Source organism: Vipera ursinii, assembly GCF_947247035.1.
Source record: "Vipera ursinii genome assembly, chromosome: Z".
NCBI lineage: Eukaryota > Metazoa > Chordata > Lepidosauria > Squamata > Viperidae > Vipera > Vipera ursinii.
Window position 1 is genome coordinate 58,402,767 of NC_139517.1, and position 23,512 is coordinate 58,426,278.

General features: G+C 40.8%; 1 protein-coding gene across 1 annotated transcript in view; it reads left to right on the forward strand.

The window, feature by feature from the left end:
• Positions 1 to 23,512, forward strand: part of SUN3 (Sad1 and UNC84 domain containing 3) — a gene marked incomplete at both ends in the record, with an annotated part of 63,787 nt that overhangs the window by 21,986 nt on the left and 18,289 nt on the right. Inside the window, 5 exons of the mRNA XM_083377578.1 lie at positions 5,643 to 5,725; positions 7,176 to 7,204; positions 9,998 to 10,169; positions 10,572 to 10,656; positions 16,879 to 16,994. Of these exons, the coding sequence (XP_083233704.1) occupies positions 5,643 to 5,725; positions 7,176 to 7,204; positions 9,998 to 10,169; positions 10,572 to 10,656; positions 16,879 to 16,994 (485 nt within the window). The remainder of the gene's footprint in view (positions 1 to 5,642; positions 5,726 to 7,175; positions 7,205 to 9,997; positions 10,170 to 10,571; positions 10,657 to 16,878; positions 16,995 to 23,512) is intronic.

Genomic DNA, 23,512 nt, shown 5'->3' on the forward strand with positions numbered 1-23,512 from the left:
AAGCATTATATTTTACCTAAAGTACTTTGCCCATTTTGAATCATACACACTTTCACATATTTTACTCCTAATTAAATTTCGATAACTTTTTTCAAACCTTTGCAATAATATGTTTGTTATTGAGACAGTACAATTTCAATTTCAATTTTTATTGGTTCAAACCCATAATTTTTTTTAAATAGAAAGTAAATTTTCCCTCATGTAAGCCTGGACAAACATGTCCTTCTGCTTCCAACTCTTCTTTGAACTTGAGGCCAAGTACAACATGATTAAAAGATATTATTTGACTGCAACCCCACTGGTTTGGTGGAATCAGCATTTCTTTTCTGAAAGAGATTGCTGGAGCAACATCCAAAGAGGTACCTTTGGGGAGAGCATTATTTTATTTTTATTTATATCTTTTAAGATGGAATGCCTTAACAAAATGATTCTTAAAATCAGCATTATTATTCTGGGATCAATTATGCCTGCAAGTGGAGGACTACCTGTGTATCCCTTTCCATCATACCTTTGAGCACCAGAACTTAGATAGCTGCTAAGCTGTCATTGTAAGTTTAGTGGTGCATGAATTCAGTTCCTGACAGAGCAGGGGTGTCAAACTCTTATTTCATTGAGGGCCATATCAGGATTGTGGTTGCCCTTGGGGGGCCAGGATGGGCATAGCAGGGTTGGCCATGGCCAGTTCAACTTCACTCATGTCAGGGCCCATGTAGTGGCCTAGGCAAGGCTGGGGGGGATCCATTGTCTCTAGTCAAGGAAGGCAAGATCAGCGTGAGCACTATACCCTTGTCTACCAGTTGTCCCTCTCAGGACATGCAGAGGACCCCCAGTGATGCAGGCTGCCCAGAGCTCTGGGCAATGGAGGGCAAGCATCCAGTGCAGCCTTTCCCAAGGAGGCACTCAGCTGCTCTTACCTCCTCCTCAAGGCTGCTGCTGATTGGCTTGTTCTCCTTGGCCAAGTTGCTCAAGGTGTGTGCAGGAGGGCAAAATGTGTGGGTCAGAGGGAGGCCCACTCTCTCTCCCTGCGAGAAGACCCAGCTTTGTAACCAAAGCATCCTCAGCAATAGGAAGGGAGACCACCAGGAGAGATGAGGAGGACGGGACAAGGGGATGGCAAAAGGGCAGCAAGGCTGCTTGTGGCCAAGTGCTAAGGCAGGACTTAGCTCAGACCCTTCCTCCCTCTCATTATAATCTTCCTTCCTTCCTTCCTTCCTTCCTTCCTTCCTTCCTTCCTTCCTTCCTGTCCCAGTCCCTTACTTAAACTTGAGATACCATATCAATCTAATCAGATAACCCAAGCAGAGACTTCTTGATCAAGCAGCACTTTATTTGATCAAATTAAGCAGCTGGGTGGCCAACAATCTAGAATGCTGGCAGAGTTACGTCCAGAAGTGCCAAACTTTAGAAAGTTGGTAGCATTGCTTTATAAACTTTGTTAGCCATTGAAAATCAAACAACAGAGCCATTACATCATAAAGAAATCAATCATTCCTGCACACTCCCTTATTCCCTTTGTTCCAGAACTGTCCTTCCTCTTTTTTTTTTAAGTTTTACTGATTTGGTAGTTTTACTTTTCAGTATTTAAAAAGTGGCAGCTGGGTTAATTGATAATACAATAACATACAAATATCCTTAGTACAAGTCTCAAGCTGCTACATTAAATTTTTCTTCTGTTTTCCCCTTAGCATTTACTGTCTCCTGTTTAAACTAATACAATTCTTATTAAATCAATTAAATAAAAATGACATTCTTACATTTATCAATAATTTTTGTCTTATATATATCATTATTTTAACATTCAGTCTTTATAGACAATCAATTTCCAAGTTTTGAGTAACCCAAGTTCCCATTTTCACAATTCATCACAAAGTCTAATATTCAGAATACACATCTTATCTATTTAAATATATTCTATTTCTCACTATTTTACATCAACTAATTGATAATATTGTATAACATTCTTATTTCCTATTAATTTCCAAATGTTTTAAATTTAGTAATCAAATTTTCTCTTGTTTCAACATCAAATACTTCCTCTCTTTTCCTCTTAATGTCTATTATCGCATATTTAAGCTAGTGCAGTTTTTATTAAATCAGCTAAGTAAAAACATGTTTATTACATTTATCAATATATTTTTAGCTTATATATATATATACCTTAAATAGCTTTACATTCAAACTTGATAAACAAAACAATATTCAAATTTAATTTTTAATATTTATACTTCCAAATTATAAAATAACCAAAATTTTCTTTATCTCAGTTCATAACACAATTTAATATTCAAAGTAATATCTTATCAAATCGAGTATATTCTATTTTAATCCTTACTAATAAATAAAAGTCCCAATTTTCTTCAGTCTTATTGTAGCTTTCTTTGCCAATTTGCATTCCATATCTGTGTTTTTAAATCATTGTATAAATCTCCCTCTGTTATTGTATATATTGTATGAAATAAGAAAGGCCATCCAGTCACCATTTTTTTTGAAGGGGCTAACAAATCGTCTCTCTATTTTTCTCTCTCGGCGCAGTTGTCCTGAAATGTTTATCTTCCCTTCAGTCTGTTCTTCTTGATTCTCAAGCTTCTTCTGGTTTATATAATAATACTACTAATACTAATACTAATATAATAATAATAATAATAATAATAATAATAATAATAATAATAATAATAATAATAATAATAAGAAGAAGAAGAAGAAGAAGAAGAAGAAGAAGAAGAAGAAGAAGTTGGAAGGGATCAGAGGTCATCTAGTCCAACCCCCTGCTCAGGCAGGAAACCCTATACCATTTCAGGCAAATGGCTGTCTCTTTTTCATTTTCAAAATTGTCAATCCCTTTTCTGGGTTTTCCGTTAACTGTGTTTGTTGATCAGTTGAATCTTCTATCATAGTATTTAATTGCTCCACTTCTTTTATATTCTGTGTAGTTAATTCTTTGGTTGTGATCAAAGTTTGGGTTCGTATATTTAGGCTGACATCTTGTTCTTTTCTGTAGCCTCTTATTTCATCATTGGCTTTAAGAATAGTTTCATGAATTGCTTACAACATAAATAAAATGTATTCCTGATCTTCATCCATGTTCTATTAGTGGTGTGAATTAAAAGCTTTACAATCAGAAAATAAAAATAATTTTATCACATAGAACATAGCTGGGCTTCTCACAGCTGATTGCAAAAATTGCAAGTCTTAACTATAGGCTGGACTTCAAGCCAAGTCTCTTTTAGACAATAACAGGTTGTAGTATCAGGTTTAGCCACAATATGTCACCCATATATTTGGGATTTTCTTTTTTTAAATTCAAGATTTTTATAGTCCTTTTTCCAATTTTACATCTTTTTTATAAGTAAAAACCCAAATCTTCAATAAAAATAGGAAATCTTTTAGTCCTCAAGTTTTAGAAAGATAAAAATCCAATTAAAATCAGGTTATTGTTTCAACATTTTAAACTCCCCTGGATAGTCAGTCGCTGCTGTTTTTAGAGGGTGGGATAGAGTTTCCCTTCCCTTTCTATAGGGGGAAAATACCTTGGGCAGCTTATACAGGTGGAAAAAATAGTTAGGATTGAAGAGAGGTTTAGATCTCACCCAGTCTCATCTGCACTGCTTTGCAGGAGCCTGGTAGTAAGTTTGACTTCAGCTGTCTGCAGCCTAGTGACAAGCCATATTTCTATGACTTGTCTTTCATCTGCTGGTTTAGACGACTGCACCAGATTGGATGGAAGGGCTATTGCCCTCCCATGATCAAGCAGGAATCCCCTCCTTGCTGGCCGCTCCTACAGGGTGACTTTCAACCCTTTCCAGGGTCCCCCAGCGATGCAAAATCGGACATGGAAGATGGAGCTCGCCTTCCAAGTGTCTACAGCGTTCGTGTTGACAAACCAGAAGTCACTTCCTTCCTTCCTCCCTTTTCTTCTTTTTCCTTCCCTCTTTGTTCTCCTTTCCTTCTTCCTTCCTTCATTTTCTTTGTCTTTCCTCTTTCCCTTTCTCTTTCCCTATCTCTTCTTGAATGCTCAAATGCAAAGGGGAAACATTTCACAATGCCTCCTTGCCTTGTGATCAAATGCCATTTTTGCTGTGGCCACTTAAAAGACTGAGAACAAACCAGGCTCAGTTTATCCCATGCTTGCATTTAGTGGGGCATATGGCAAAACTGTCAAAATGGTGACTGTGGTAGTTGATCAGAACTCCTTTGTTTTTTTGTGCAACAGCTTTAGCATTTAGGAACAGAGGTAGCTTAGTTGCTTTTCTATTAATACATAATCCTTAAAAGACCTCTCCTGTAGGGACCCTGCCATGGTCTAATTCAGACTGGAAATATAGTAAAGGAAAATATTTTTCCCTACTCTGCTTTGTCCTGTTTTCCCCACTGGAAATGGCTGTTTGCAACACACAAGGAGGGGATGCTTTTCTAAGAGTTCACAATTCAAGAATACCAATGTTAACTTGGATTGCCAATAAAGTCCTGTGTAACAAAAGAGAACACAAAATTGCTTTCTCCTTTGAGCCCAAGTCTCAATGAATCCAGAATTGAAGCACTGTGTGAACTGGGGCACCTTCCTCCCTCCCTCCCTCCCTCCCTCCCTCCCTCCCTCCCTCCCTCCCTTCCCCTTCTCATCTCTTTCTTTTCTCCATGCTCAGGAAGGGATGATGGAAAGGGGAGAGATTGCCAGTGCTGCCAGTGTCCATGCTGCCACTGGCCATTGCTATCCCATGTGGGCAGGCAGGAGCGGTTCTGGTGAAAGGGAAGCCTCGTGGCTGCAAGGCTAGGTCAGCGAGTGGAACATGGAGGTGGTGGTGGGGAGGTGACACTGATCTACAACCTGGTTGCGTCCATCAAAGCCAGAATGTGCTCAGCCTTAGGTCCACAGGGCAGTCCTGGAACCAGTGAGGAACTGCCCTGCTGTATCTGCACCGTCCCCTGGGTGCAGGAAACGACCAGCGCCAGCATCCAGGCTGAAGTCAGCCTATGGAGCAAGACAGCCAGCAGGGATGCCGGACTCCACCTGCTTGCCCAGGGAGTGGGGGGTGAGCACCTGTTACTGGTTCCAGGGCTGTCCCATGGATTTAAGGCTGAGCAAGTTCTACCTTTGATAGCTGGCACCAGACTGGGCCGAGGTGCCATGGGCCGGTCCTTCACTGTTTCCAAAGTAGGTCCATGGGCCAGACAGAACCATGTTTGACATGTCAGAGATAGAGGGTTTGAATCCCATGGGGGAAAAATATGATTTGTACATTTGCCAAATCCCAGTAAGAGTGAAAGTGTTCATGTACTGTCTCCTGATGATCTGTAGAACTGAAATGATATTAACTGATCATTTCAGTTCTACAGTTCATGCAGTATAGGGACATTGTATTCTCTGAAGGCAAGACTTCAGAAAAGAAGCATATGTCCTTAGTAATTCTTTTACCATAGCCAGTTGAATCTGCACCAAGTCTTTGGCTTTTTGGTTGGGATCTTTATTATGAGTGGTCATTTCTGGAAAAAATGTTAAAAATATTGATCAAACAATATGACAAATTAGACAACTTATCTATTTTAGATTTCACCTGAAATAGATATACATGATGCCAAAGTTAACTTGTTGCAGAGGAAAATTGAAATCAAAACTTTTTAAAATAAAAGTTTATTCTTTTTAATAGGTGCTGCTTACCTGGGACTGCTTGATGGAAACTGGCTGTCTGGAGATGAGTGGAAAGGCTGCTCTATTTGTGATCTCATCCAGGTGATTGTTCAGCAATTTTTGTTACCAGAAGATCCAAAATGTGTACAGTATTGTATACATTATAGCAGACATGTCAAACACAAGGCCCGGGGGCCGGATCCGGCCCGCGAAGTGGTTTCATGTGGCCCACAAAGCCATCCTGGAAACAGTGAGGGAATGGCCCCCACTGCCTTGGCCCTGGCCCAGAGACCTTCCTTCTGCCAGACACCCTCAGATCTGTCCCACTCCTGCCCAGGCCCCCATAGGCACCCTTGATGCGAACGATGTAGAGCTGGCCATGCCCACCCAGTAGGCCATATGCACTCTAGCCATGCCTACCCAGTAGGCCACGCCCATCCTGGCCATACCCACCCAGCCCCTTGAGGTCAACCGCAATGCTGATACAGCCCTCAATGAAATTGAGTTTGACACCCCTGCATTATAGTTATCTATAACAAGAATTAATTGCAATTTTTATAGTGTATTTTTCTTTTTCTTTTGAATAAGATTGACTCCTAATAGCTACCTGAAGAAGACTTTGTAGATTCTTAGGCAGTAGTTCCCAAAAATGGTTTGTTTTTGCTGTGTTCCTGGAGCTGAAAGAGAATGATTGGTCCAGAGTCACCCATTTGGCTTCATACCTAGAATTCAGATTTTCCTGCTCTTAGTCTGGTACCTTCACTGTTAGATTGGCTCACATAGGGTGAACTTCAACAGCTGATTTTTTTCAGCCCTCAGAGACCTACCAATTATGTTGCCAACTCTGGGTGCTACAAATGCTAAAATCGTATAGGGATATCAACCCTATTTAAAAGATTAAATTAACTGCTTATTTCTAGATCAACTAACATTGGGATTTTGTTTTTAGAGCAACTTTGAAAACATTCAATGTGTTGGGTGGAGGTTATATCTGGTCTACTTTGGCATAAACCATAATTTTGGGTTGTAAGAATGTCTGAACCCTTGATTAAAATTTTGAGTATCAGAAAAAAAAATCTCTTAGCTGATCCTGGTAATTAGGAAGGTCAAGCCTCCTAAGTACTTGGAAGGATTGCTTCTAGGGAATCTCTGGCCTGTATGTTGAACTGTAAAGTCATAAAGTGTCCCACAAGAAGACAATAGCCAACCAGTTCCATGTGACCAAAGTTTAATGAGGAGCTGAACTCAGCTTGAAAACTTCATCTCTTGGTAAAGGACTGAAACTATTTGCCACCACTTTGAATGCAATTAGTACTTATGCTCTCCCACACAATTAAAATGTTTATATTCTATTAAAGTTGGTCCACCTCTGTATATAATAAATCTAAACAATTATGTAGTGGAGTTGCTCCCAAGGTATTTAAGTATGCCTGTTCATAGGATTTTGCTTTGATGTAACAAGAAGCTCATCTCAAATTACATGTCCTACCTGCAGTTTAAAATGAACAAAATGCACATTTTAATTTGGAATTATTTTTTCCTTGATGTGTAGGGTGGAGCCAAAGACCTGAAATCCTTGAAGTAAGAAAACATCTAAATTATTTTATGCTTATAGTTTTTGCCCCCACCGAACCGGTAAAGAAATTATTTTTAAACAGTGATTTGGTAAATCCTACAACTCTCCCCCCTTGGCCACCAGTCTCAGAAAAGGAGATACAGTCCATCATTAAAAGCTTAAAGAGCAATAAAGCCCCAGGCGAGGATTTTTTACCAGCAGAATTATTTAAGAAATTTCCCAACTGGTGGGGCCCTGTATTAGCAGGTCTTTTTACACACATAAATAACACCTGCCATATACCAGATGGGTGGAAGATGGCAATAGTTGTCCCCATATATAAAAAAGGGAATAAAAAGGATCCTAGTAATTATAGGCCCATCAGCCTGATTGACATTGTAGCAAAAATATATGCTAGGTACCTTTTGAACAGAATTGAAATCTGGGTAGAGGAAAACAACATCCTCACAGAAGAACAAGCAGGTTTTAGACAGAACAGATCTACTATTGATAACTGCTTTGTTTTGAACCATCTAATTGCCAAATATGCCTATACGAGGAGACCCCTGGTTGCTGCTTTTATAGACCTTACAGCAGCATTTGATATGGTAAATAGAGACGTACTATGGAGTAAATTGACATCTCTTAAAATAGAACCCAGACTCCTGGCTTTGATTAAAGCCCTTTACACAAGTGCCTGTTTGAGGGTGCGGTATGGGGTTAATGGGGCCCTGACTAACAGGATTCACACAAATAAAGAGATAAGGCAAGGGTGTATCCTGGCCCCATTATTATTTTATACATCAATGACTTATCAGGGTTAATGAAGGATACCATGATACACATGCCGATGATCCTAAATACTTACTGTAACAGCTTGCTTTATGCTGATGATATGATTTTATTATCATACAAGTAGGATTACGTAGGCTATTAAGAAGATTCAGCTCTTATTGCCAGGATAACTCCCTAATTATTAGCAAATCCAAATCGAAAATAATGGTGTTTGGAAGAAACCATCAGAGACATAAGTGGCAATTAGATGGTGAACCAATTGAGCAGGTTAATACCTTTGTATATTTGGGAGTAACTTTTTCCAAGACTGGATCTTGGGCCTGCCATCATCAACGAAGTACATTTAGAGCAAAAGCCCATTTGAATTTATTGCTCAAACTAAAGAACCATAGTTACCCAGGGTCCCTAGCTCCACTACTCAAAGTTTATAAGGCTAAGGTTACGACAATGCTCTTGTATGGAGCAGAAATTTGGGGTCTTTACTCAACCACAGTTTTAGAACAAACACAGTCCCAGCACCTGAGATGTATTTTGGGTGTAGATCCAAGAACATCTGCTGCAGCAGTTAGAGCTGAATTGGGAATTCATACAATTCAGGCATTATCTAAAATTAGAGCTTATAACTACTGGTGCAAAGTTAATGAAATGGAGACTGATAGACTCCCCAAATTATGCCTACTAGAGCAAATAAAACTGCAATCACAAATCTCCTGGATTACCAAACTAACAAATTTTGTAAGAAGCTGTGGCCTTCCTGTTTCTTGCGTAACAGGAGAACAATCTAAAAAAAGAGTTGCCCAAAGAACTAAGGACATAGAAGCACAAACTGATATAGCTCTCCTTAGTAAGGTGGGTAACTTGAAATGGCTGAGTAAATACAAATGTACTTTTCAAGTGGACAGTTATTTGAAGTTACAACTCCCAAAACATCTTAGGGAGATATTTACGAGAGCAAGATTCGAACAGCTTGATACAGTGGTCAGATATGGGAGATTTCATGCTATACCGTACAATGAGCATCTCTGCATTTGCGGAGCGGCAGAGGTAGAGGACCTGGCTCACATCCTATTTGACTGTTGTCTGTATAAGAGGGTGAGAGACAGGTATCTTGGTCTATATACCAAACGAATGACCCATTGGGATCCCCATATCAAAATAACTTACCTTATGTCCGGCCAGAACTTGAAAATAACATTCAATGTAGCACAGTATTTAAACAAAATGATCCGGTTAAGATCTGCATATGTGGGACTGATTGGGGTAGATTGTAAGGGCGACTCCGAAATATAATGTTATCATATTTTATCTATATCTTAAATTTGTATTTTATTACTATTTCAACTTAAATTGTATTTTAATTCCATTTTATCAAATTCCATTTTGGATTGCTTTTATCAAGTTTTGGTGACGGTTTGTTGCTGGAACTTTGTACTTTGATATGGCCCAAGGGCTAATCAATAAAGTTGTTGTTGTTATGCTTATAGTTTGCAAGAACAAACAAAAAACACTTTTACACACTAACCAAGAATGACAATTGGTCATAGTTAGCCCCCTACCAATGCAGTGATTATTAGAAAATCACTGTAACAATGGTTAAGTAAGTGTCTCTGGTTAAATCATTTCCCCTCTTTCTGCCTTAACCTTCAGTATGACAGTGCTGTTGTGGTACTGCTTAATGGATGGCTTCAGTGTATCCACTGGCTGAACTTGCCTGCTCTAACCTGCCTGTTTAATTGTATAACAGCTTTGTGTTTCTGGGGTTATAACTGTATAACAAAACAGCATGAAAACCACAACTTGTTTTTTCCTCTTTAGCTCGATTCAAGTTAGTCAATGAACAATGTTAAATGAATACTATGTTAAGGCACGGATCAAGATTAGTCATTCTTTGCATAATGCAATCAAATCAATGCAATGAAATGTGTTTTCTAAATTTCCAGAATTGTCATTACTATATTTCGTAGACTTAGTGAAAAATATGAAGAACAATACTGTGTATCATTTCCCTTTATTATTTTTCCTAGGAAAGCTAATCACATTTTACAATCAAAGGCACTTGAAATCCAGTTTCTGAAGGAGCAGAAACAAAAGTTGCAAATGCAACTTCAAGATCTAAAATTGACTATGAACAATATTGTCTATAACACAGTTAGTCAAATATTAGAAGGATATGCAAGCAAAGGCATTAGAAGATGGGTAAGAGATCTTCATAAGATTTTATTGATAGAAATCATATTAGTACCAAATCAATATGAACAAATTCACCAGATCAAATGCTGGCATGCTAGTAATCTTGTTCATGTTCTTTTAGTTAGTCTTCCAATTCAAACTGGCAACTTTGCTGGCAACAGCACAGTGAAGTCAAGCAGATTGAAGGCATGATCCATAGACTTTTCTATTCAGTATTTGTGTGGCACTTTTTATTACCTGTGCTGCTTGTGGAGTAGCAATCTATGTCATAAGTGATGTATGTGATGCAATATTTCTGGAAAATTGCAGTTAATGTTCAGGTTTATTTTTAAAAATCATTTCTGGCTCCTTTTCTAAATTTTCCCAAACTTATAGATGGATTTTAATTTTACCTTTTATCCATGACAGAGTATTGAAAAAAATCTTAAAAAATTAGAGCAAAAGTTGGATGAAGACATTGTTCAGATGACAGATTATGCACTCCAGTCTGCAGGTATTTGCAACAGCTGTTAGAATAGAATAGAATAGAATAGAATAGAATAGAATAGAATAGAATAGAATAGAACAGAATAGAACAGAATAGAATAGAATAGAATAGAATAATAGAATAATAACTTTATTGTCACTTTGAATGTACACTAATCGGCATACATTAAACTAAAATTTCATTGCATACAGCTCTCAAAGGGTCACCCTCCAATATACACTACCGTATTTTCCGGCATATAAGACGACTGGGCATATAAGACGACCCCCGACTTTTGACAAGATTTTCAAGATTTTTCGTCTTATACGCCGGAAAATACTTACATGCCAGTTGCCAAGTGTCCGACACAAGCCCGATTCAGCCCCGTCTGATGCAGATGGTGCAAAGCCTCCCTTTTGAAGCCCAAAGGGGCTTTTCCTTCCACCCACCGTTTGGAATAAATGCAAGACGCGCTCTTCCAGGCCAGATTGCAAATGGCACGCCAGAAGCCGCAACCACCGCAACCACACGACGCAACCACCGCAACCACCGCAACCACACGACGCGCTCTTCCAGGCCAGATTGCAAATGGCACGCCAGAAGCCGCAACCACCGCGGGAACTCCGAGTCCCCGCTTTTCAGCAGCCTGCACAGCTGAGTGCAATCTGGCTTTGAGAGCACATTTGCAGACAGAGCAGTCACCGTGTCTGGAGCCAAGCCCCGCCCAGGAGGCGGTCGGCCAGGCAGGCCCGGAAGATGTGCTGGAGAGCTGGGCTTGGGGCAGCCATGCGGAGGCCGGCTGGCGAGGGCTGCTGTGTGGTCTGTGGGCGAGAGGGGTGCCAGGCCACCAAGTACAACTGTCCAGACTGCCGGGAGAGATAGCTGGTAGCAGGGTGTGCTCTGCTTATGCTCAGATGCCGCTTGGGTGAGGGGGAGGGGCTTCCTGCCGCTCCCGGGGTCTGGCGTTTGCAAAGGGGAAGGGAAGGGGCTTAGAGGCTCTTGGGGATGGGAAGGGAGAGTCACGTTGGAGGGGAGACTGGACTAAGGAGGCTTGAAGTTGCTTTGCAAGAACGGGGCGCTCAATTGATTTATGTACTATTTTCCGGTGTATAAGACGACTGGGTGTATAAGACAACCCCCCCAACTTTTGAGAAGATTTTCATGGGTTAAAAAGTCATCTTATACGCTGGAAAATACGGTACATAAATATGACAAAAAATAAATACAGAATTATGCATACATCCACATATATTATATGACACAGAGAACCAACAGTCTAATTCGGGTTATGTATACATGGTGGGGAAAAAGAATCTTGCGAGTTTACCAGACGGATGGCATAGGGAACAAAGCTATTGCAGAATCTGGTAGTCCTGCTGGAAATAGTTTGAAACCTCCTCCCAGAGGTAGGAAAATAAACAGACTGTAAATTGGGTGTGTGGGGTCTCTAACAATGCTTTGAGCTCTAAGCACATAGGGCTTATAAGTACAATCATGAATATCAGGAAGCGAGCTTCCTATGATTTTCTCGGCTGTCCTTACCATTCTCTGTATGGACTTTCTGTCTTGAGGCACTGCTGGCACCAAACCAGACAGTGAAGCAGTTTATTAAAATGCTTTCAATCGTGCCTCTGTAAAAAGTGGCCAAGACAGAAGGAGAAAGATGTGCTCTCCTCATCTGACACAGGAAATGCATATGCTGATTTGTACACTTCACTATGGATGATGTGTGGAGAGACCAATTCAGATTGTTAGTTATCTGCACCCTGAGATACTTAATACTGTTGACCACCTCTACAGCTCCATCCTTGATACTGAGTGGAATATGACTGTTATGTACTGGGCTCTTGTGAAATACCACGTGGGTTGCTGGAGCAGCTAACAGCTCTCCAGCAACCCAGACTACAAGTCTCCTGTGCTGCAATAGGCTATCTCCAGGCGGCAATGGTTGATTCAAACCTATTGGCTGCTGCCTAGGGGCTAGACTATATATTGCAGCTAGTTGCAGCCATTTCCCCAGTACAGTCTTTGCACAAAATAAATGATGAGTTACCCTGTACTCCGTTCCACATCGTCATTCCTGCGCCAAAGAACCCGCTATTTAACAGTGGTGATGAAGATGGGATTCTGCTTCACCAAATAAAGAGCTGAAGTCTGTGTGGGAAAGGCAGCACACGCCAGAGGGAAGAGGCATTCCCCCCCTCTCAAGGTCAGCTAGCAAACTACGCTAGCGACCTCATGCTCGACAAAGTTCGAAGAAACAGTCCACCTTGAGGATGCCAAACACACTGGAGAATCTTCCGAGGAAGAAGAACCTGAAATCAACTGACTCCAAAAGCAACCCAACGCGCAACACTGCAACAGCCAGCAGAGAGAGGACAGTTACAAGGCAGTTCTCTTACCTAGATGTAAGGGGTGTGGCGGCAATCATTTTCGTGCCAATTGCAGATTTCGTTCAGCCACGTGTAGAGCTTGCAGAAGGACAGGCCACATTGCGCTGGTTTGCAGAGCCCACCAGAGAGACCAGCCACCCAAACACCAGTCGGAAGAACCGACTAGGAGAGGTACTGGGGCCCAGAGTCAGGTTAATGTGGGATTTTTCAGAAGCCTTATAGCACCTTATATACTAACACCAAAAAATGATGTCCTTATCATCATGGGCGATTGGAATGCTAAAGCAGGATGCCAAAAGATAACCAGAATAACAGGCAAGTTTGGCCTTGGAGTACAAAATAAAGCAGGGCACAGTCTGATAGAATTTTGTCAAGAGAATACGATGGTCATAGCAAACACTCTTTTCCAACAACCCAAGAGACAGCTCTACACATGGACATCACCAGACGGTCAACACAGAAATCAGATTGACTATATGCTCTGCAGCCAAAGATGGAGAAGCTCTATACAGTCAGTAAAAACAAGAACAGGAGCTGACTGTTGCTCAGACCATGAGCTTCTCCTTGCAAAGTTTAGGCTTAAACTGAAGAAAGTAGGGAAAAGCACTAGGCCACTCAGGTATGAATTAAATCATATCCCTGTTGAATATACAGTAGAGGTGACAAATAGATTTAAGGAATTAGATTTGATAGACAGAGTGCCTGAAGAACTATGGACAGAGGTTCGCAACATTGTACAACAGGTAGCAACTAAAACCATCCCCAAAAAAAAGAAATGCAAGAAAGCAAAATGGCTGTCTGAAGAAGCTTTGCAAATAGCTGAGGAAAGGAGGGAAGCAAAAGGCAAGGGAGAAAAAGAAAGATACACCCAATTGAATGCAGAATTCCAGAGAATAGCTAGAAGAGATAAGAATGCCTTCTTAAATGAACAGTGCAAAGAAACAGAAGAAAACAATAGAATAGGGAGGACCAGAGATCTTTTCAAGAAAATTGGAGAGATGAAGGGAACGTTTAATGCAAAAATGGGCATGATAAGGGATCAAAATGGCAGGGACCTAACAGAGGCAGAAGAGATTAAAAAGAGGTGACATAATTACACAGAGGAACTATACAAGAATGAGCTTAATGTCCCTGATAATCACAATGAAGTGGTCACTGACCTCGAGCCAGACATCCTAGAATGTGACGTAAAGTGGGCCTTAGAAAAGCTGAGCAACAACAAAGCTAGTGGAGGTGACAGTATTCCGGCTGAGCTATTCAAAATCTTAAAAGACGGTGCAGTAAAAGTGCTACACTCAATTTGCCAGCAAATTTGGAAAACTCAACAGTGGCCACAGGATTGGAAAAGATCAGTTTACATTCCAATTCCAAAGAAAGGCAGTGCCAAAGAATGTTCAAACTATCTCACCATTGCACTTATTTCTCATGCTAGTAAAGTTATGCTTAAAATCCTACAAGCTAGACTTCAGCAGTATGTGGATCGAGAACTACTAGAAGTACAGGCAGGATTTCGAAGAGGCAGAGGAACTAGAGATCAAATTGCCAACATACGCTGGATCATGGAGAAAGCCAGAGAGTTCCAGAAAAACATCTACTTCGGCTTCATTGACTATGCTAAAGCCTTTGATTGTGTTGATCATAACAAACTGTGGCAAGTTCTTAAAGAGATGGGAGTACCAGAACATTTTATTTGTCTCTTGAGAAATCTATATGTGAGCCCAGAAGCAACAGTGAGAACTGGACACGGAACCACTGATTGGTTCAAAATTGGGAAAGGAGTCCGGCAAGACTGTATACTGTCGCTCTGCCTATTTAACTTATATACAGAGCACATCATGAGAAAGGCAGGGCTAGATGAATCAAAAGTTGGAATTAAGATTGCCAGAAGAAATATCAACAACCTAAGATATGCAGATGATACCACTCTAATGGCAGAAAGTGAAGAAGAACTAAAGAGCCTCGTGTTGTGGGTGAAGAAGGAGAGTGCAAAACTTGGGTTGAAACTTAACATTAAGAAAACCAAGATCATGGCATCCGGCCCTTTCAATTCCTGGCAAATAGATGGGGAAGAAATGGAGGTAGTGACAGATTTTATTTTTCTGGGCTCCAAGATCACTACAGATGGGGACTGTAGCCAAGAAATTAAAAGACGCTTGCTTCTCAGGAGGAAAGCAATGGCAAATCTAGACAGCACACTAAAAAGTAGAGACATCACCCTGTCAACAAAAGTACGTATAGTCAAGGCAATGGTCTTCCCAGTTGCAATGTATGGCAGTGAAAGCTGGACCATAAAAAAGGCTGAGCACCAAAGAATTGAGGCCTTTGAACTATGGTGCTGGAGAAGACTCCTGTGAGTCCCTTGGACTGCAAGGCAATCAAACCGGTCAGTCCTAGAGGAGATCAACCCTGACTGCTCTTTAGAAGGCCAGATCCTGAAGTTGAAACTCAAATACTTTGGCCACCTAATGAGAAGGAAGGACTCACTGGAGGAGAGCCTAATGCTGGGAAAGATTGAGGGCTATAGAAAAAGAGGACGACAGAGAATGAGGTGTCTGGATGGAGTCACTGAGCAGTAGGCGTGAGCTTAAATGGACTCCAGAAGATGGTAGAGGATAGGAAGGCCTGGAGGAACGTTGTCCATAGGGTCGCGATGGGTCGGACACGACTTCGCAGCTAACAACATTATTCATATATAGTACAGCTTTAATTAGTAGAAACTATAATGTGTATTTCAGTTGTTAAAACAAATGTCAAAGTATTTCATGTCATTATACTAATTTAATAATGTACTACATAACTAGGTTTTGGAAATGCCTACTGTTCATATATAATACAGCTTTAATTAGTATATACTATAATGTGTATTTCAGTTGTTAAATTAAAAAAATGTCAAAGTATTTCATGTAATCATTATGCTATTACTTTTAATAGTATTAATATCAACTACAGTTTATTAGTATTAATATCAACTACAATATTAGTATTTTAGTATTAATATCAACTACAATATCTGAAAAGTCTTCAAAAGCATTTTGCACATATTTTAATATGCAAGTTCTAAGAGGTTCACTATGAAATTGTGCAAGCATAGTTGCAAATTGATAGAAAAGTTTCCAGCTTTCTTTACTAAATGCTTATCAGAAAATAATCACAGCCACTGTCTTTTTATATTTATTCCTAAAAGAATGAGCTGTGGGAATACCCTAGAGCAGAGGTGTCAAACTGCCGGCCCATGGGCCGGACACGTCATCTGGAAGCCATGCCCACACATTGCTGGCAATGGCAAAACCATCTCAATACATTGTGTGATGTCACGTGACATCAAGAGTTTGACATGTCTGCCCTAGATCTTCAAACATGACAGACATAAGAGAACTGTGGCCCATTAAACATTTCTCTTTTTTCTATTTTAGGCAGCCATAGCATTTCACTCATATTACATTCCAAGGTAGATGTATGTTATATGCAACTAATAATTTTATGTCATCTGGTTGCATTTAAAATGCATGGTAAACTTATCTCTAAGCAACAATAATACCAAAATCACCCCAAATGTGGCTTTTAGTGAGCTGGATAAATATAAATATACATTGCAAATGGCTTATTCCACAGTGTACATTCTCTGTTATTCTTCATTGATGATAGAAATCTCCCATCCCCAATATTTTGTATTGGAAGAGTTTGCTAATTGTTTGTTGTACATAAACTGTAAAAGAGATTATATTATCTGGACTATCTTTGCTGACAAATGGCACTACTCTTGTATGTCTGGATTTTTTTATTAAAAATTGTATTTGTGTATCCATTAAAATAGATAAATGATGAGATATTTAATTGTAATACATTGTAATTCTAGGTGCCACTATTGTTCAGTCCAGAACCACTAGAAGCTACCACTATCCTGATGGAAACTATTCCTGGATGTCATTCATTATATTGCCTTTCGTGAAATCACCAGATGTAATTCTTCAGGTATAAGTAAACAAAGTATTTGGGAGACAGTGCTGGGCTTTAGGCTTCAGTGACTGTAAGATGGAGAACAGATTCCTTCAGATTTTACTGGCAACTATGGCTAGAATCTTCAGAGGCAAAGTGATATGCTAGGCAAACCAAAGGCAACTGCTTGGGCTCCAATCTTTATAGCTAGGTGTCTTGAATTCAGATTGGCTTTTAGGCAAGCTGCTTTCTGATTGGTTATGCCCATCCCAATCACCATTTTTGGAGTGCAAGTTCTTGATTCTTGTTCTGTGCTTGGTTCTAGTTTATTTATTTAGCATATGGCATTGATTCCAGTTGATTAGTTGTTGTTTTTTTTTAAATCCCATTTGTATCCCGCCCTTCTCCAAAGATTCAGGGCAGCTTACAATCTAAAGCACAAATCAATGTGCTTAGCAATAGCCTTCATTCTATGTATATGCCTGCTTATTAGGGCTTTCACACACACCCCAAGCGGCATTATTACAAAGTCAGCTTATTGCCCCCAACAATCTGGGTCCTCATTTTACCTATCTTGGAAGGATGGAAGGCTAAGTCAACCTTGAGCCTGGTGGGACTTGAACCTGCACTAATTTTTAAATAAATTTGAATTAGTTTAAATGAATTAAATAAATTTAATTTAGTTTAAATAAATGAGTCTTAATTGGGTTCTTTGAAGTTTCTGATTTGCCTGAACTAAAGTTAACACTAAAGTGTTCCAGGTGATGTTCAAAAAAAATCCCCTCATATAATAAACTTCATTAATTAAACAGAAGCTCAAGTTATAGAAACCAAAAGGGGGCTTCTGGTTTGCGCACATGGTGCCAGCAGATGTTCAGGAAGAACCCTCTCCCCGCCGTCTGATCTTTCTTCCTCAGAGGACCCTGAAAAGGGTCAAAAGTCACCCTGGAGGGGCAACCACCATCAGGAGGCCCTCCCTGTGATCGTGGAAGGGCGGCAGCCTTCCGTTTGATCTGGAGCAGCTCCTCTAGCCCAAAGAAGAACAGATCAGCCATTAATATGGGCGATCATTAAGCCGTTACCTGCTAAAAGCACCATCAAGCACAACGAAGCAGTCTGGAGGATCTGGGTGAGATCTTACCTTTCTTATTCCCCTATCTTCCTGTGGGACTTTCCTGAAAATTCTCTTTCCTCACCCCCTTGAAAGAACAGCGACTACTTACTTGGGGAATTAAAATCCTAAAGTCTTAAAAGAAATGGAAATTATTAAATGAATAATTAAGCAATCTTATTCGTACTTTTGGAACTCTTGGGCTATTAAAAATCTTTATTTCTATGGGAACCTACTATCCTATCTACCTTTTAAGCTGTGAAAGAAGGGCAAAAAGGAAAAAATGGATTTTTATAAGTTTGGAAAAGACTTTACGTGCTACTGAGGACATCTTGTGGCGAAACCTGATACAGCAAGTAAACCACCTCTGTTTTGAGATTTGGCTCAAATTCATATTTGACCTTGACATTATCTTTAAAGATAAGAATTGGCAACACCTAGCAAAACAACTTTTAGGAATAGTGGAGGTGGACATTTATTGGCTTTTATCAAAAACAGCCTCCACAAAACACCTATCTGCAAACCCCAAAGAAATGCAAGAATATTATCCACCACTTGGCTATAAACTTATACTTGAAACAATTGTGGCAGTGGCTGAGCAAATGAAAGCCAGACTGCAAAATAAATCTGACAGCTTAAATCTACCAAACCAAAATGTGACTTCAACTGATGAATTGACAATTCAAAAACCAAATGAAGAGGAGGAAATTAACATGAAAATATGGGACACTAAAGAACAGCAAATACAATTTACTGAAGACATTGATGCCCAAATCTACAATTCAAAAAACAACAGAAGCCAAAGAAAGCTACACTAAGATGGAGGATGCCAAAGGCCTTTAAATACAGTACATTGAGAATCTAGCCAACCAAACAATAACTAAAACACTGGACATGACCTCTTACCTGAGTCAGATGGAACTGGAAGAAGAAGATCAGATTGAACTAATGACAACTATACTACACCAAACATTGAGAATTGATTTAACAAAGCAACAATTTAATGATTATAAAGGGGATATTTCTTTTGAAAAACTGACAATTAGATGGTCTCCCTGGACTCAAACAATATGTGTAGGAAGAAAGGGAGACACACTTGAGAATTTAAAGGCACTGATATGGAAGCCTGTTTGGCACAAAAGGAAGGCTAGAGTTAGATTTTAAAAAATGGGTTTTTTTCTACTTGCTGGGATTTCTAATGACAGAGCTTAAAATTTTCTTTAAATGGACCAAGGGAAACCTTCAAAAGATATAAACTGATTTTATATTTAGATTTTAGATTTCTAAGGGAAAGGAAAACTAGCTATTAGAACATAACTCTGAATCACATCATAGAACTTGGAATGATATAACAAAAGATATTTTTTTCAATAATAGATGAACTATTAAGATGATAAACAGAATACATTTGTATAAAATAAGAATGCACTGAAATGAACAATGTTTGTATTTTAGACATGATAATTCTTATATAATCAAATAGGGGAAATGTGAGTTACCTGAAAATTTAAATTTTCTTGATACTACAGGCTATCTTGGAACACTGTATTGCAATTAGGTAAAATTTAAAAACAGGACATGGATATGTATAAGTGAAAATTTATTGAAAATTGTTCTAATTGATTTTTGTCACAATTAGAAATGTATTAATTTGATTATGTTATCATAATTAAGGGAACTGGAGAGGGAACTCTTGTTGATGTAACCTGAGCTGATTACAAAAGATTTTGTTATTTGTTATTGTTAACCTTTGATCACCCAACCACCACATTGCTTCATAAATATTTGGATGTAAAATTAGAAAATTAATAAAACTTGTTTAAAAAATAGAAACCAAAATGAAGGCTGTAGAGCAGGTGCTGCAAGCAACAGTAGACCAGGGACTGTGAACGATCATAGACTGGGTGCTGCAAACGGCAGTAGACCAGGACTGTGAACGGCAGTAGACGGGTGGTGCAAATGACAGTAGACCAGGAGTGCAAATGGCAGTAAACTGGATGCTGCAGATGGCAGTTGACCGGGTGCTGTGGACAGGAGTAGACCGGGGACTGTGAATGGCAACAGACTGGGGACTGGGAACAGAAGCAGACCAGTAGACAAGGGACTGCGAACAGAAGCAGACCGGTAGATGGACTGTGCATGGCAGAAGATCAGTAGACCAGGAACTGTGAAAGGCAGCAGCCCAATAGGCCAGGGACTGTGAACAGTAATGGCACAGCAGACCCTTTGAAAAAGAAACCAATGCTATTTTGATTTGCAAAACATAGGATAGAAAAAATAGGCATAATTACCTAGAACAGAGAAGGTAAAAGCATGGCTAACAGCAAAGCACATCCACCAACCACAAACAAGGGATCTTCAAATAATAAATTCATGGAACAGGCAATGTATACTATTGTGGTATGCAATACATATTCCATGTATGTGCTTATGCCCAAAGAACACCCAAATTATACTTGCATTAAATACATAACTATGTGAATTACTAGAGGAAAATGTAAGGGATCTAGAGGCAACTCTAGTCAAACTCCAACCTATGAAAGAAAGCTATACCCAAACTGAACTAAACAAGTGACAAATAACTCCCAGCAGATATGACCCTACCGATAAACCCTTGGAGGAAGATAAATGGAGGTATGTCACACATAGAAGGAAACACAACAATCAAAGGAAGCAGCAGCATACATCTAACAAATCCCTACTGCCCAATCTAACCCAACCCCATTAAAATTGAGCAATCAATTTCTCCCCCTAGATGGAAATACACAGACCCACAACCTCCCCCTCAAAAAAAACAGGCAGACACCTAGCAAACAAACAAGTCACATCAACCAACACATGTGAGGCAAACAGAAAAGCACCTAGACTGCACGCACACACACACACACACACACACACAGAGAGAGAGAAAAGAAAGTGAGTGCTGTTGATAGGAGATTCTTTTGTCAAAGGAACAGAATCAGCCATCTGCAGACCAGACATACAATCCAGGGAGGTATGTTGGCTCCCTGGAGCAAAAATTAAAGACATGGCTGAGAAATAATTGGGTCCATAGATTACTACCGTCTCCTACTCCTTCACATTGGGAAGAATGACACAAGAAAGAACCTGAGTACAATACTGAGAAACTATAAGCAGCTAGACCAGGGGCCCTCAAACTATGGCCTGCGGGCCATATGTGGCTCACCTTGTCTTTTTATCCAGCCTGCCTCAACCTCCCAGGCAAGCCATCCAATGACGAGGAGAAAGTGGATGGATGATGTTGAGAGCTTGAGCCAATGGCAGGATGGTGAGTTGGTGGGAGGAGTTTTTTTTCTCAGTTTTTCCCTCACGCACCCAAGTGTGTGCTCGTGCTTTATTTTATTTATTTATTTAATTAATTAATTAAATTTTTATACCGCCCTATTCCCGAAGGACTCAGAGCGGTTTACAGGGCAACATAAAATGCAATATAAAAATAGTATAAAATTAAAATAGATTAAATTAATTAAGCCCAACAATTAAAACAATATTAAAAGCTAAAACCCCTTCAGTCCAGATAGATAAAGAAAACCAGGTTTTCAGGTACCGGCAAAATGAACGCAGATCGGGGGCGGTCCGAAGTTCCACCAGTAATTCATTCCAAAGGGCAGGCATGCCCACAGAGAATGCCCTCCCCCTGGGGATCACCCGCTGGCACTCCTTAACCGCCGGCACCCTGAGAAGGCCCTCCCTGTGGGAGAGCACAGGACGATGGGAAGTTCAGTTTAGTTTAGTTTAGTTTTATTTGATTTCTATACCACCCTTCTCCCAAGGGACTCAGGGCGGTTCACAGGGCATATATAAATAACAATAAAAAAGTTAAAAGGAAATTAAACCAGTGCCCAATTAAAATACAACAATAATAAAATACTAAAAAACCAATTAAAAACCCATATTCCCCCATCAGGCCAGACCAGCTAATTCAAATAAGTGGGTCTTCAGCCCGCGGCGGAAGGATCGGAGGTCTGATGCCATCCGGAGCTCAACCGGCAGTTGGTTCCATAATGCCGGAGCACCCACAGAGAAGGCCCTCCCCCTCGGGGCCACCAGTCGACATTCCCTGACCGGAGGCACCCTGAGGAGGCCCTCTCTGTGGGCACGCACAGGGCGGAGGGGAGTTGACGCCGGCAGCAGGTGGTCCTCGAGGTAACTCGGACCCATGCCATGTAAGGACTTAAAGATCATGACCAGGACCTTGAACCTCACCCGGAAGACAACTGGTAACCAATGCAGCTCGCGGAGCAAAGGTGTAACATGGGAGTACCGGGAAACTCCCAAGACAACTCTCGCGGCCGCATTCTGTACCAGTTGGAGCCTCCGAGTGGTCTTCAAGGGAAGCCTCATATAGAGAGCATTACAGTAGTCCAGGCGAGAGGTCACGAGCGCATGAGTGACCGTACACAGGGCATCCCGGTCCAGATAGGGCCGCAACTGGCGCACCAGGCGAACCTGGGCGAAAGCTCCCCTAGTCACGGCCACTATATGATCTTCCAAGGTAAGCCGTGAATCAAGGAGGACTCCCAAGTTGCAAGCCCTATCCATGGGGGGTAAGAGCTCACCCCCCCATAGACAGCGATGGAACATTTTAAATGTCCCGGGATGCCGGAATGTACAGCCACTCAGTCTTCTCAGGGTTGAGTTGAAGTCTGTTCCTCCCCATCCAGACCCGGACCGCCTCCAGGCAACGGGACATCACAGACAGGGCATCACTGGGGTGGTTTGGGGTCGAAATGAAAAGTTGGGTATCATCGGTGTATTGATGATACCCAACTCCAAAACCACGAATGATCTCACCCAGCGGTTTCATGTAGATGTTGAACAGGAGAGGCGAGAGATCCGACCCCTGAGGAACTCCACAAACGAGAGACCTAGGGGCCGATCTCTGCCCCCCTGCCAACACCAACTGCGAGCGTCCCAGGAGATAGGAGGAGAACCACTGAAGAACTGTGCCTCCCACTCCCAATCCCCTGAGACGCCGCAGCAAGATACCATGGTCGATGGTATCGAAAGCCGCTGAGAGGTCTAATAGGACTAGGACAGAGGAATATCCCCTATCCCGAGCCCTCCAGAGATCATTCACCAGAGCGACCAATGCCGTCTCCGTGCTGTACCCGGGCTTGAAACCCGATTGGTACGGGTCCAAATAATCCACTTCATCCAGGACCAGAGGGAGCTGATGCGCCACCACACTCTCAACAACCTTCGCAAGAAAGCGAAGGTTGGAGACTGGACGAAAGTTGTTCAATACAGCTGGGTCCAAGGCAGGCTTCTTGAGGAGAGGTCTCACCACCGCCTCCTTCAAGACGGTGGGGAAATTACCCTCACTCAAGGAAGCTGATATAACCGCCTGGAGCCAGCCTCGTGTCCTCTCCCTAGCTGCATAAACCAGCCAAGAAGGGCACGGATCCAATAAACATGTGGT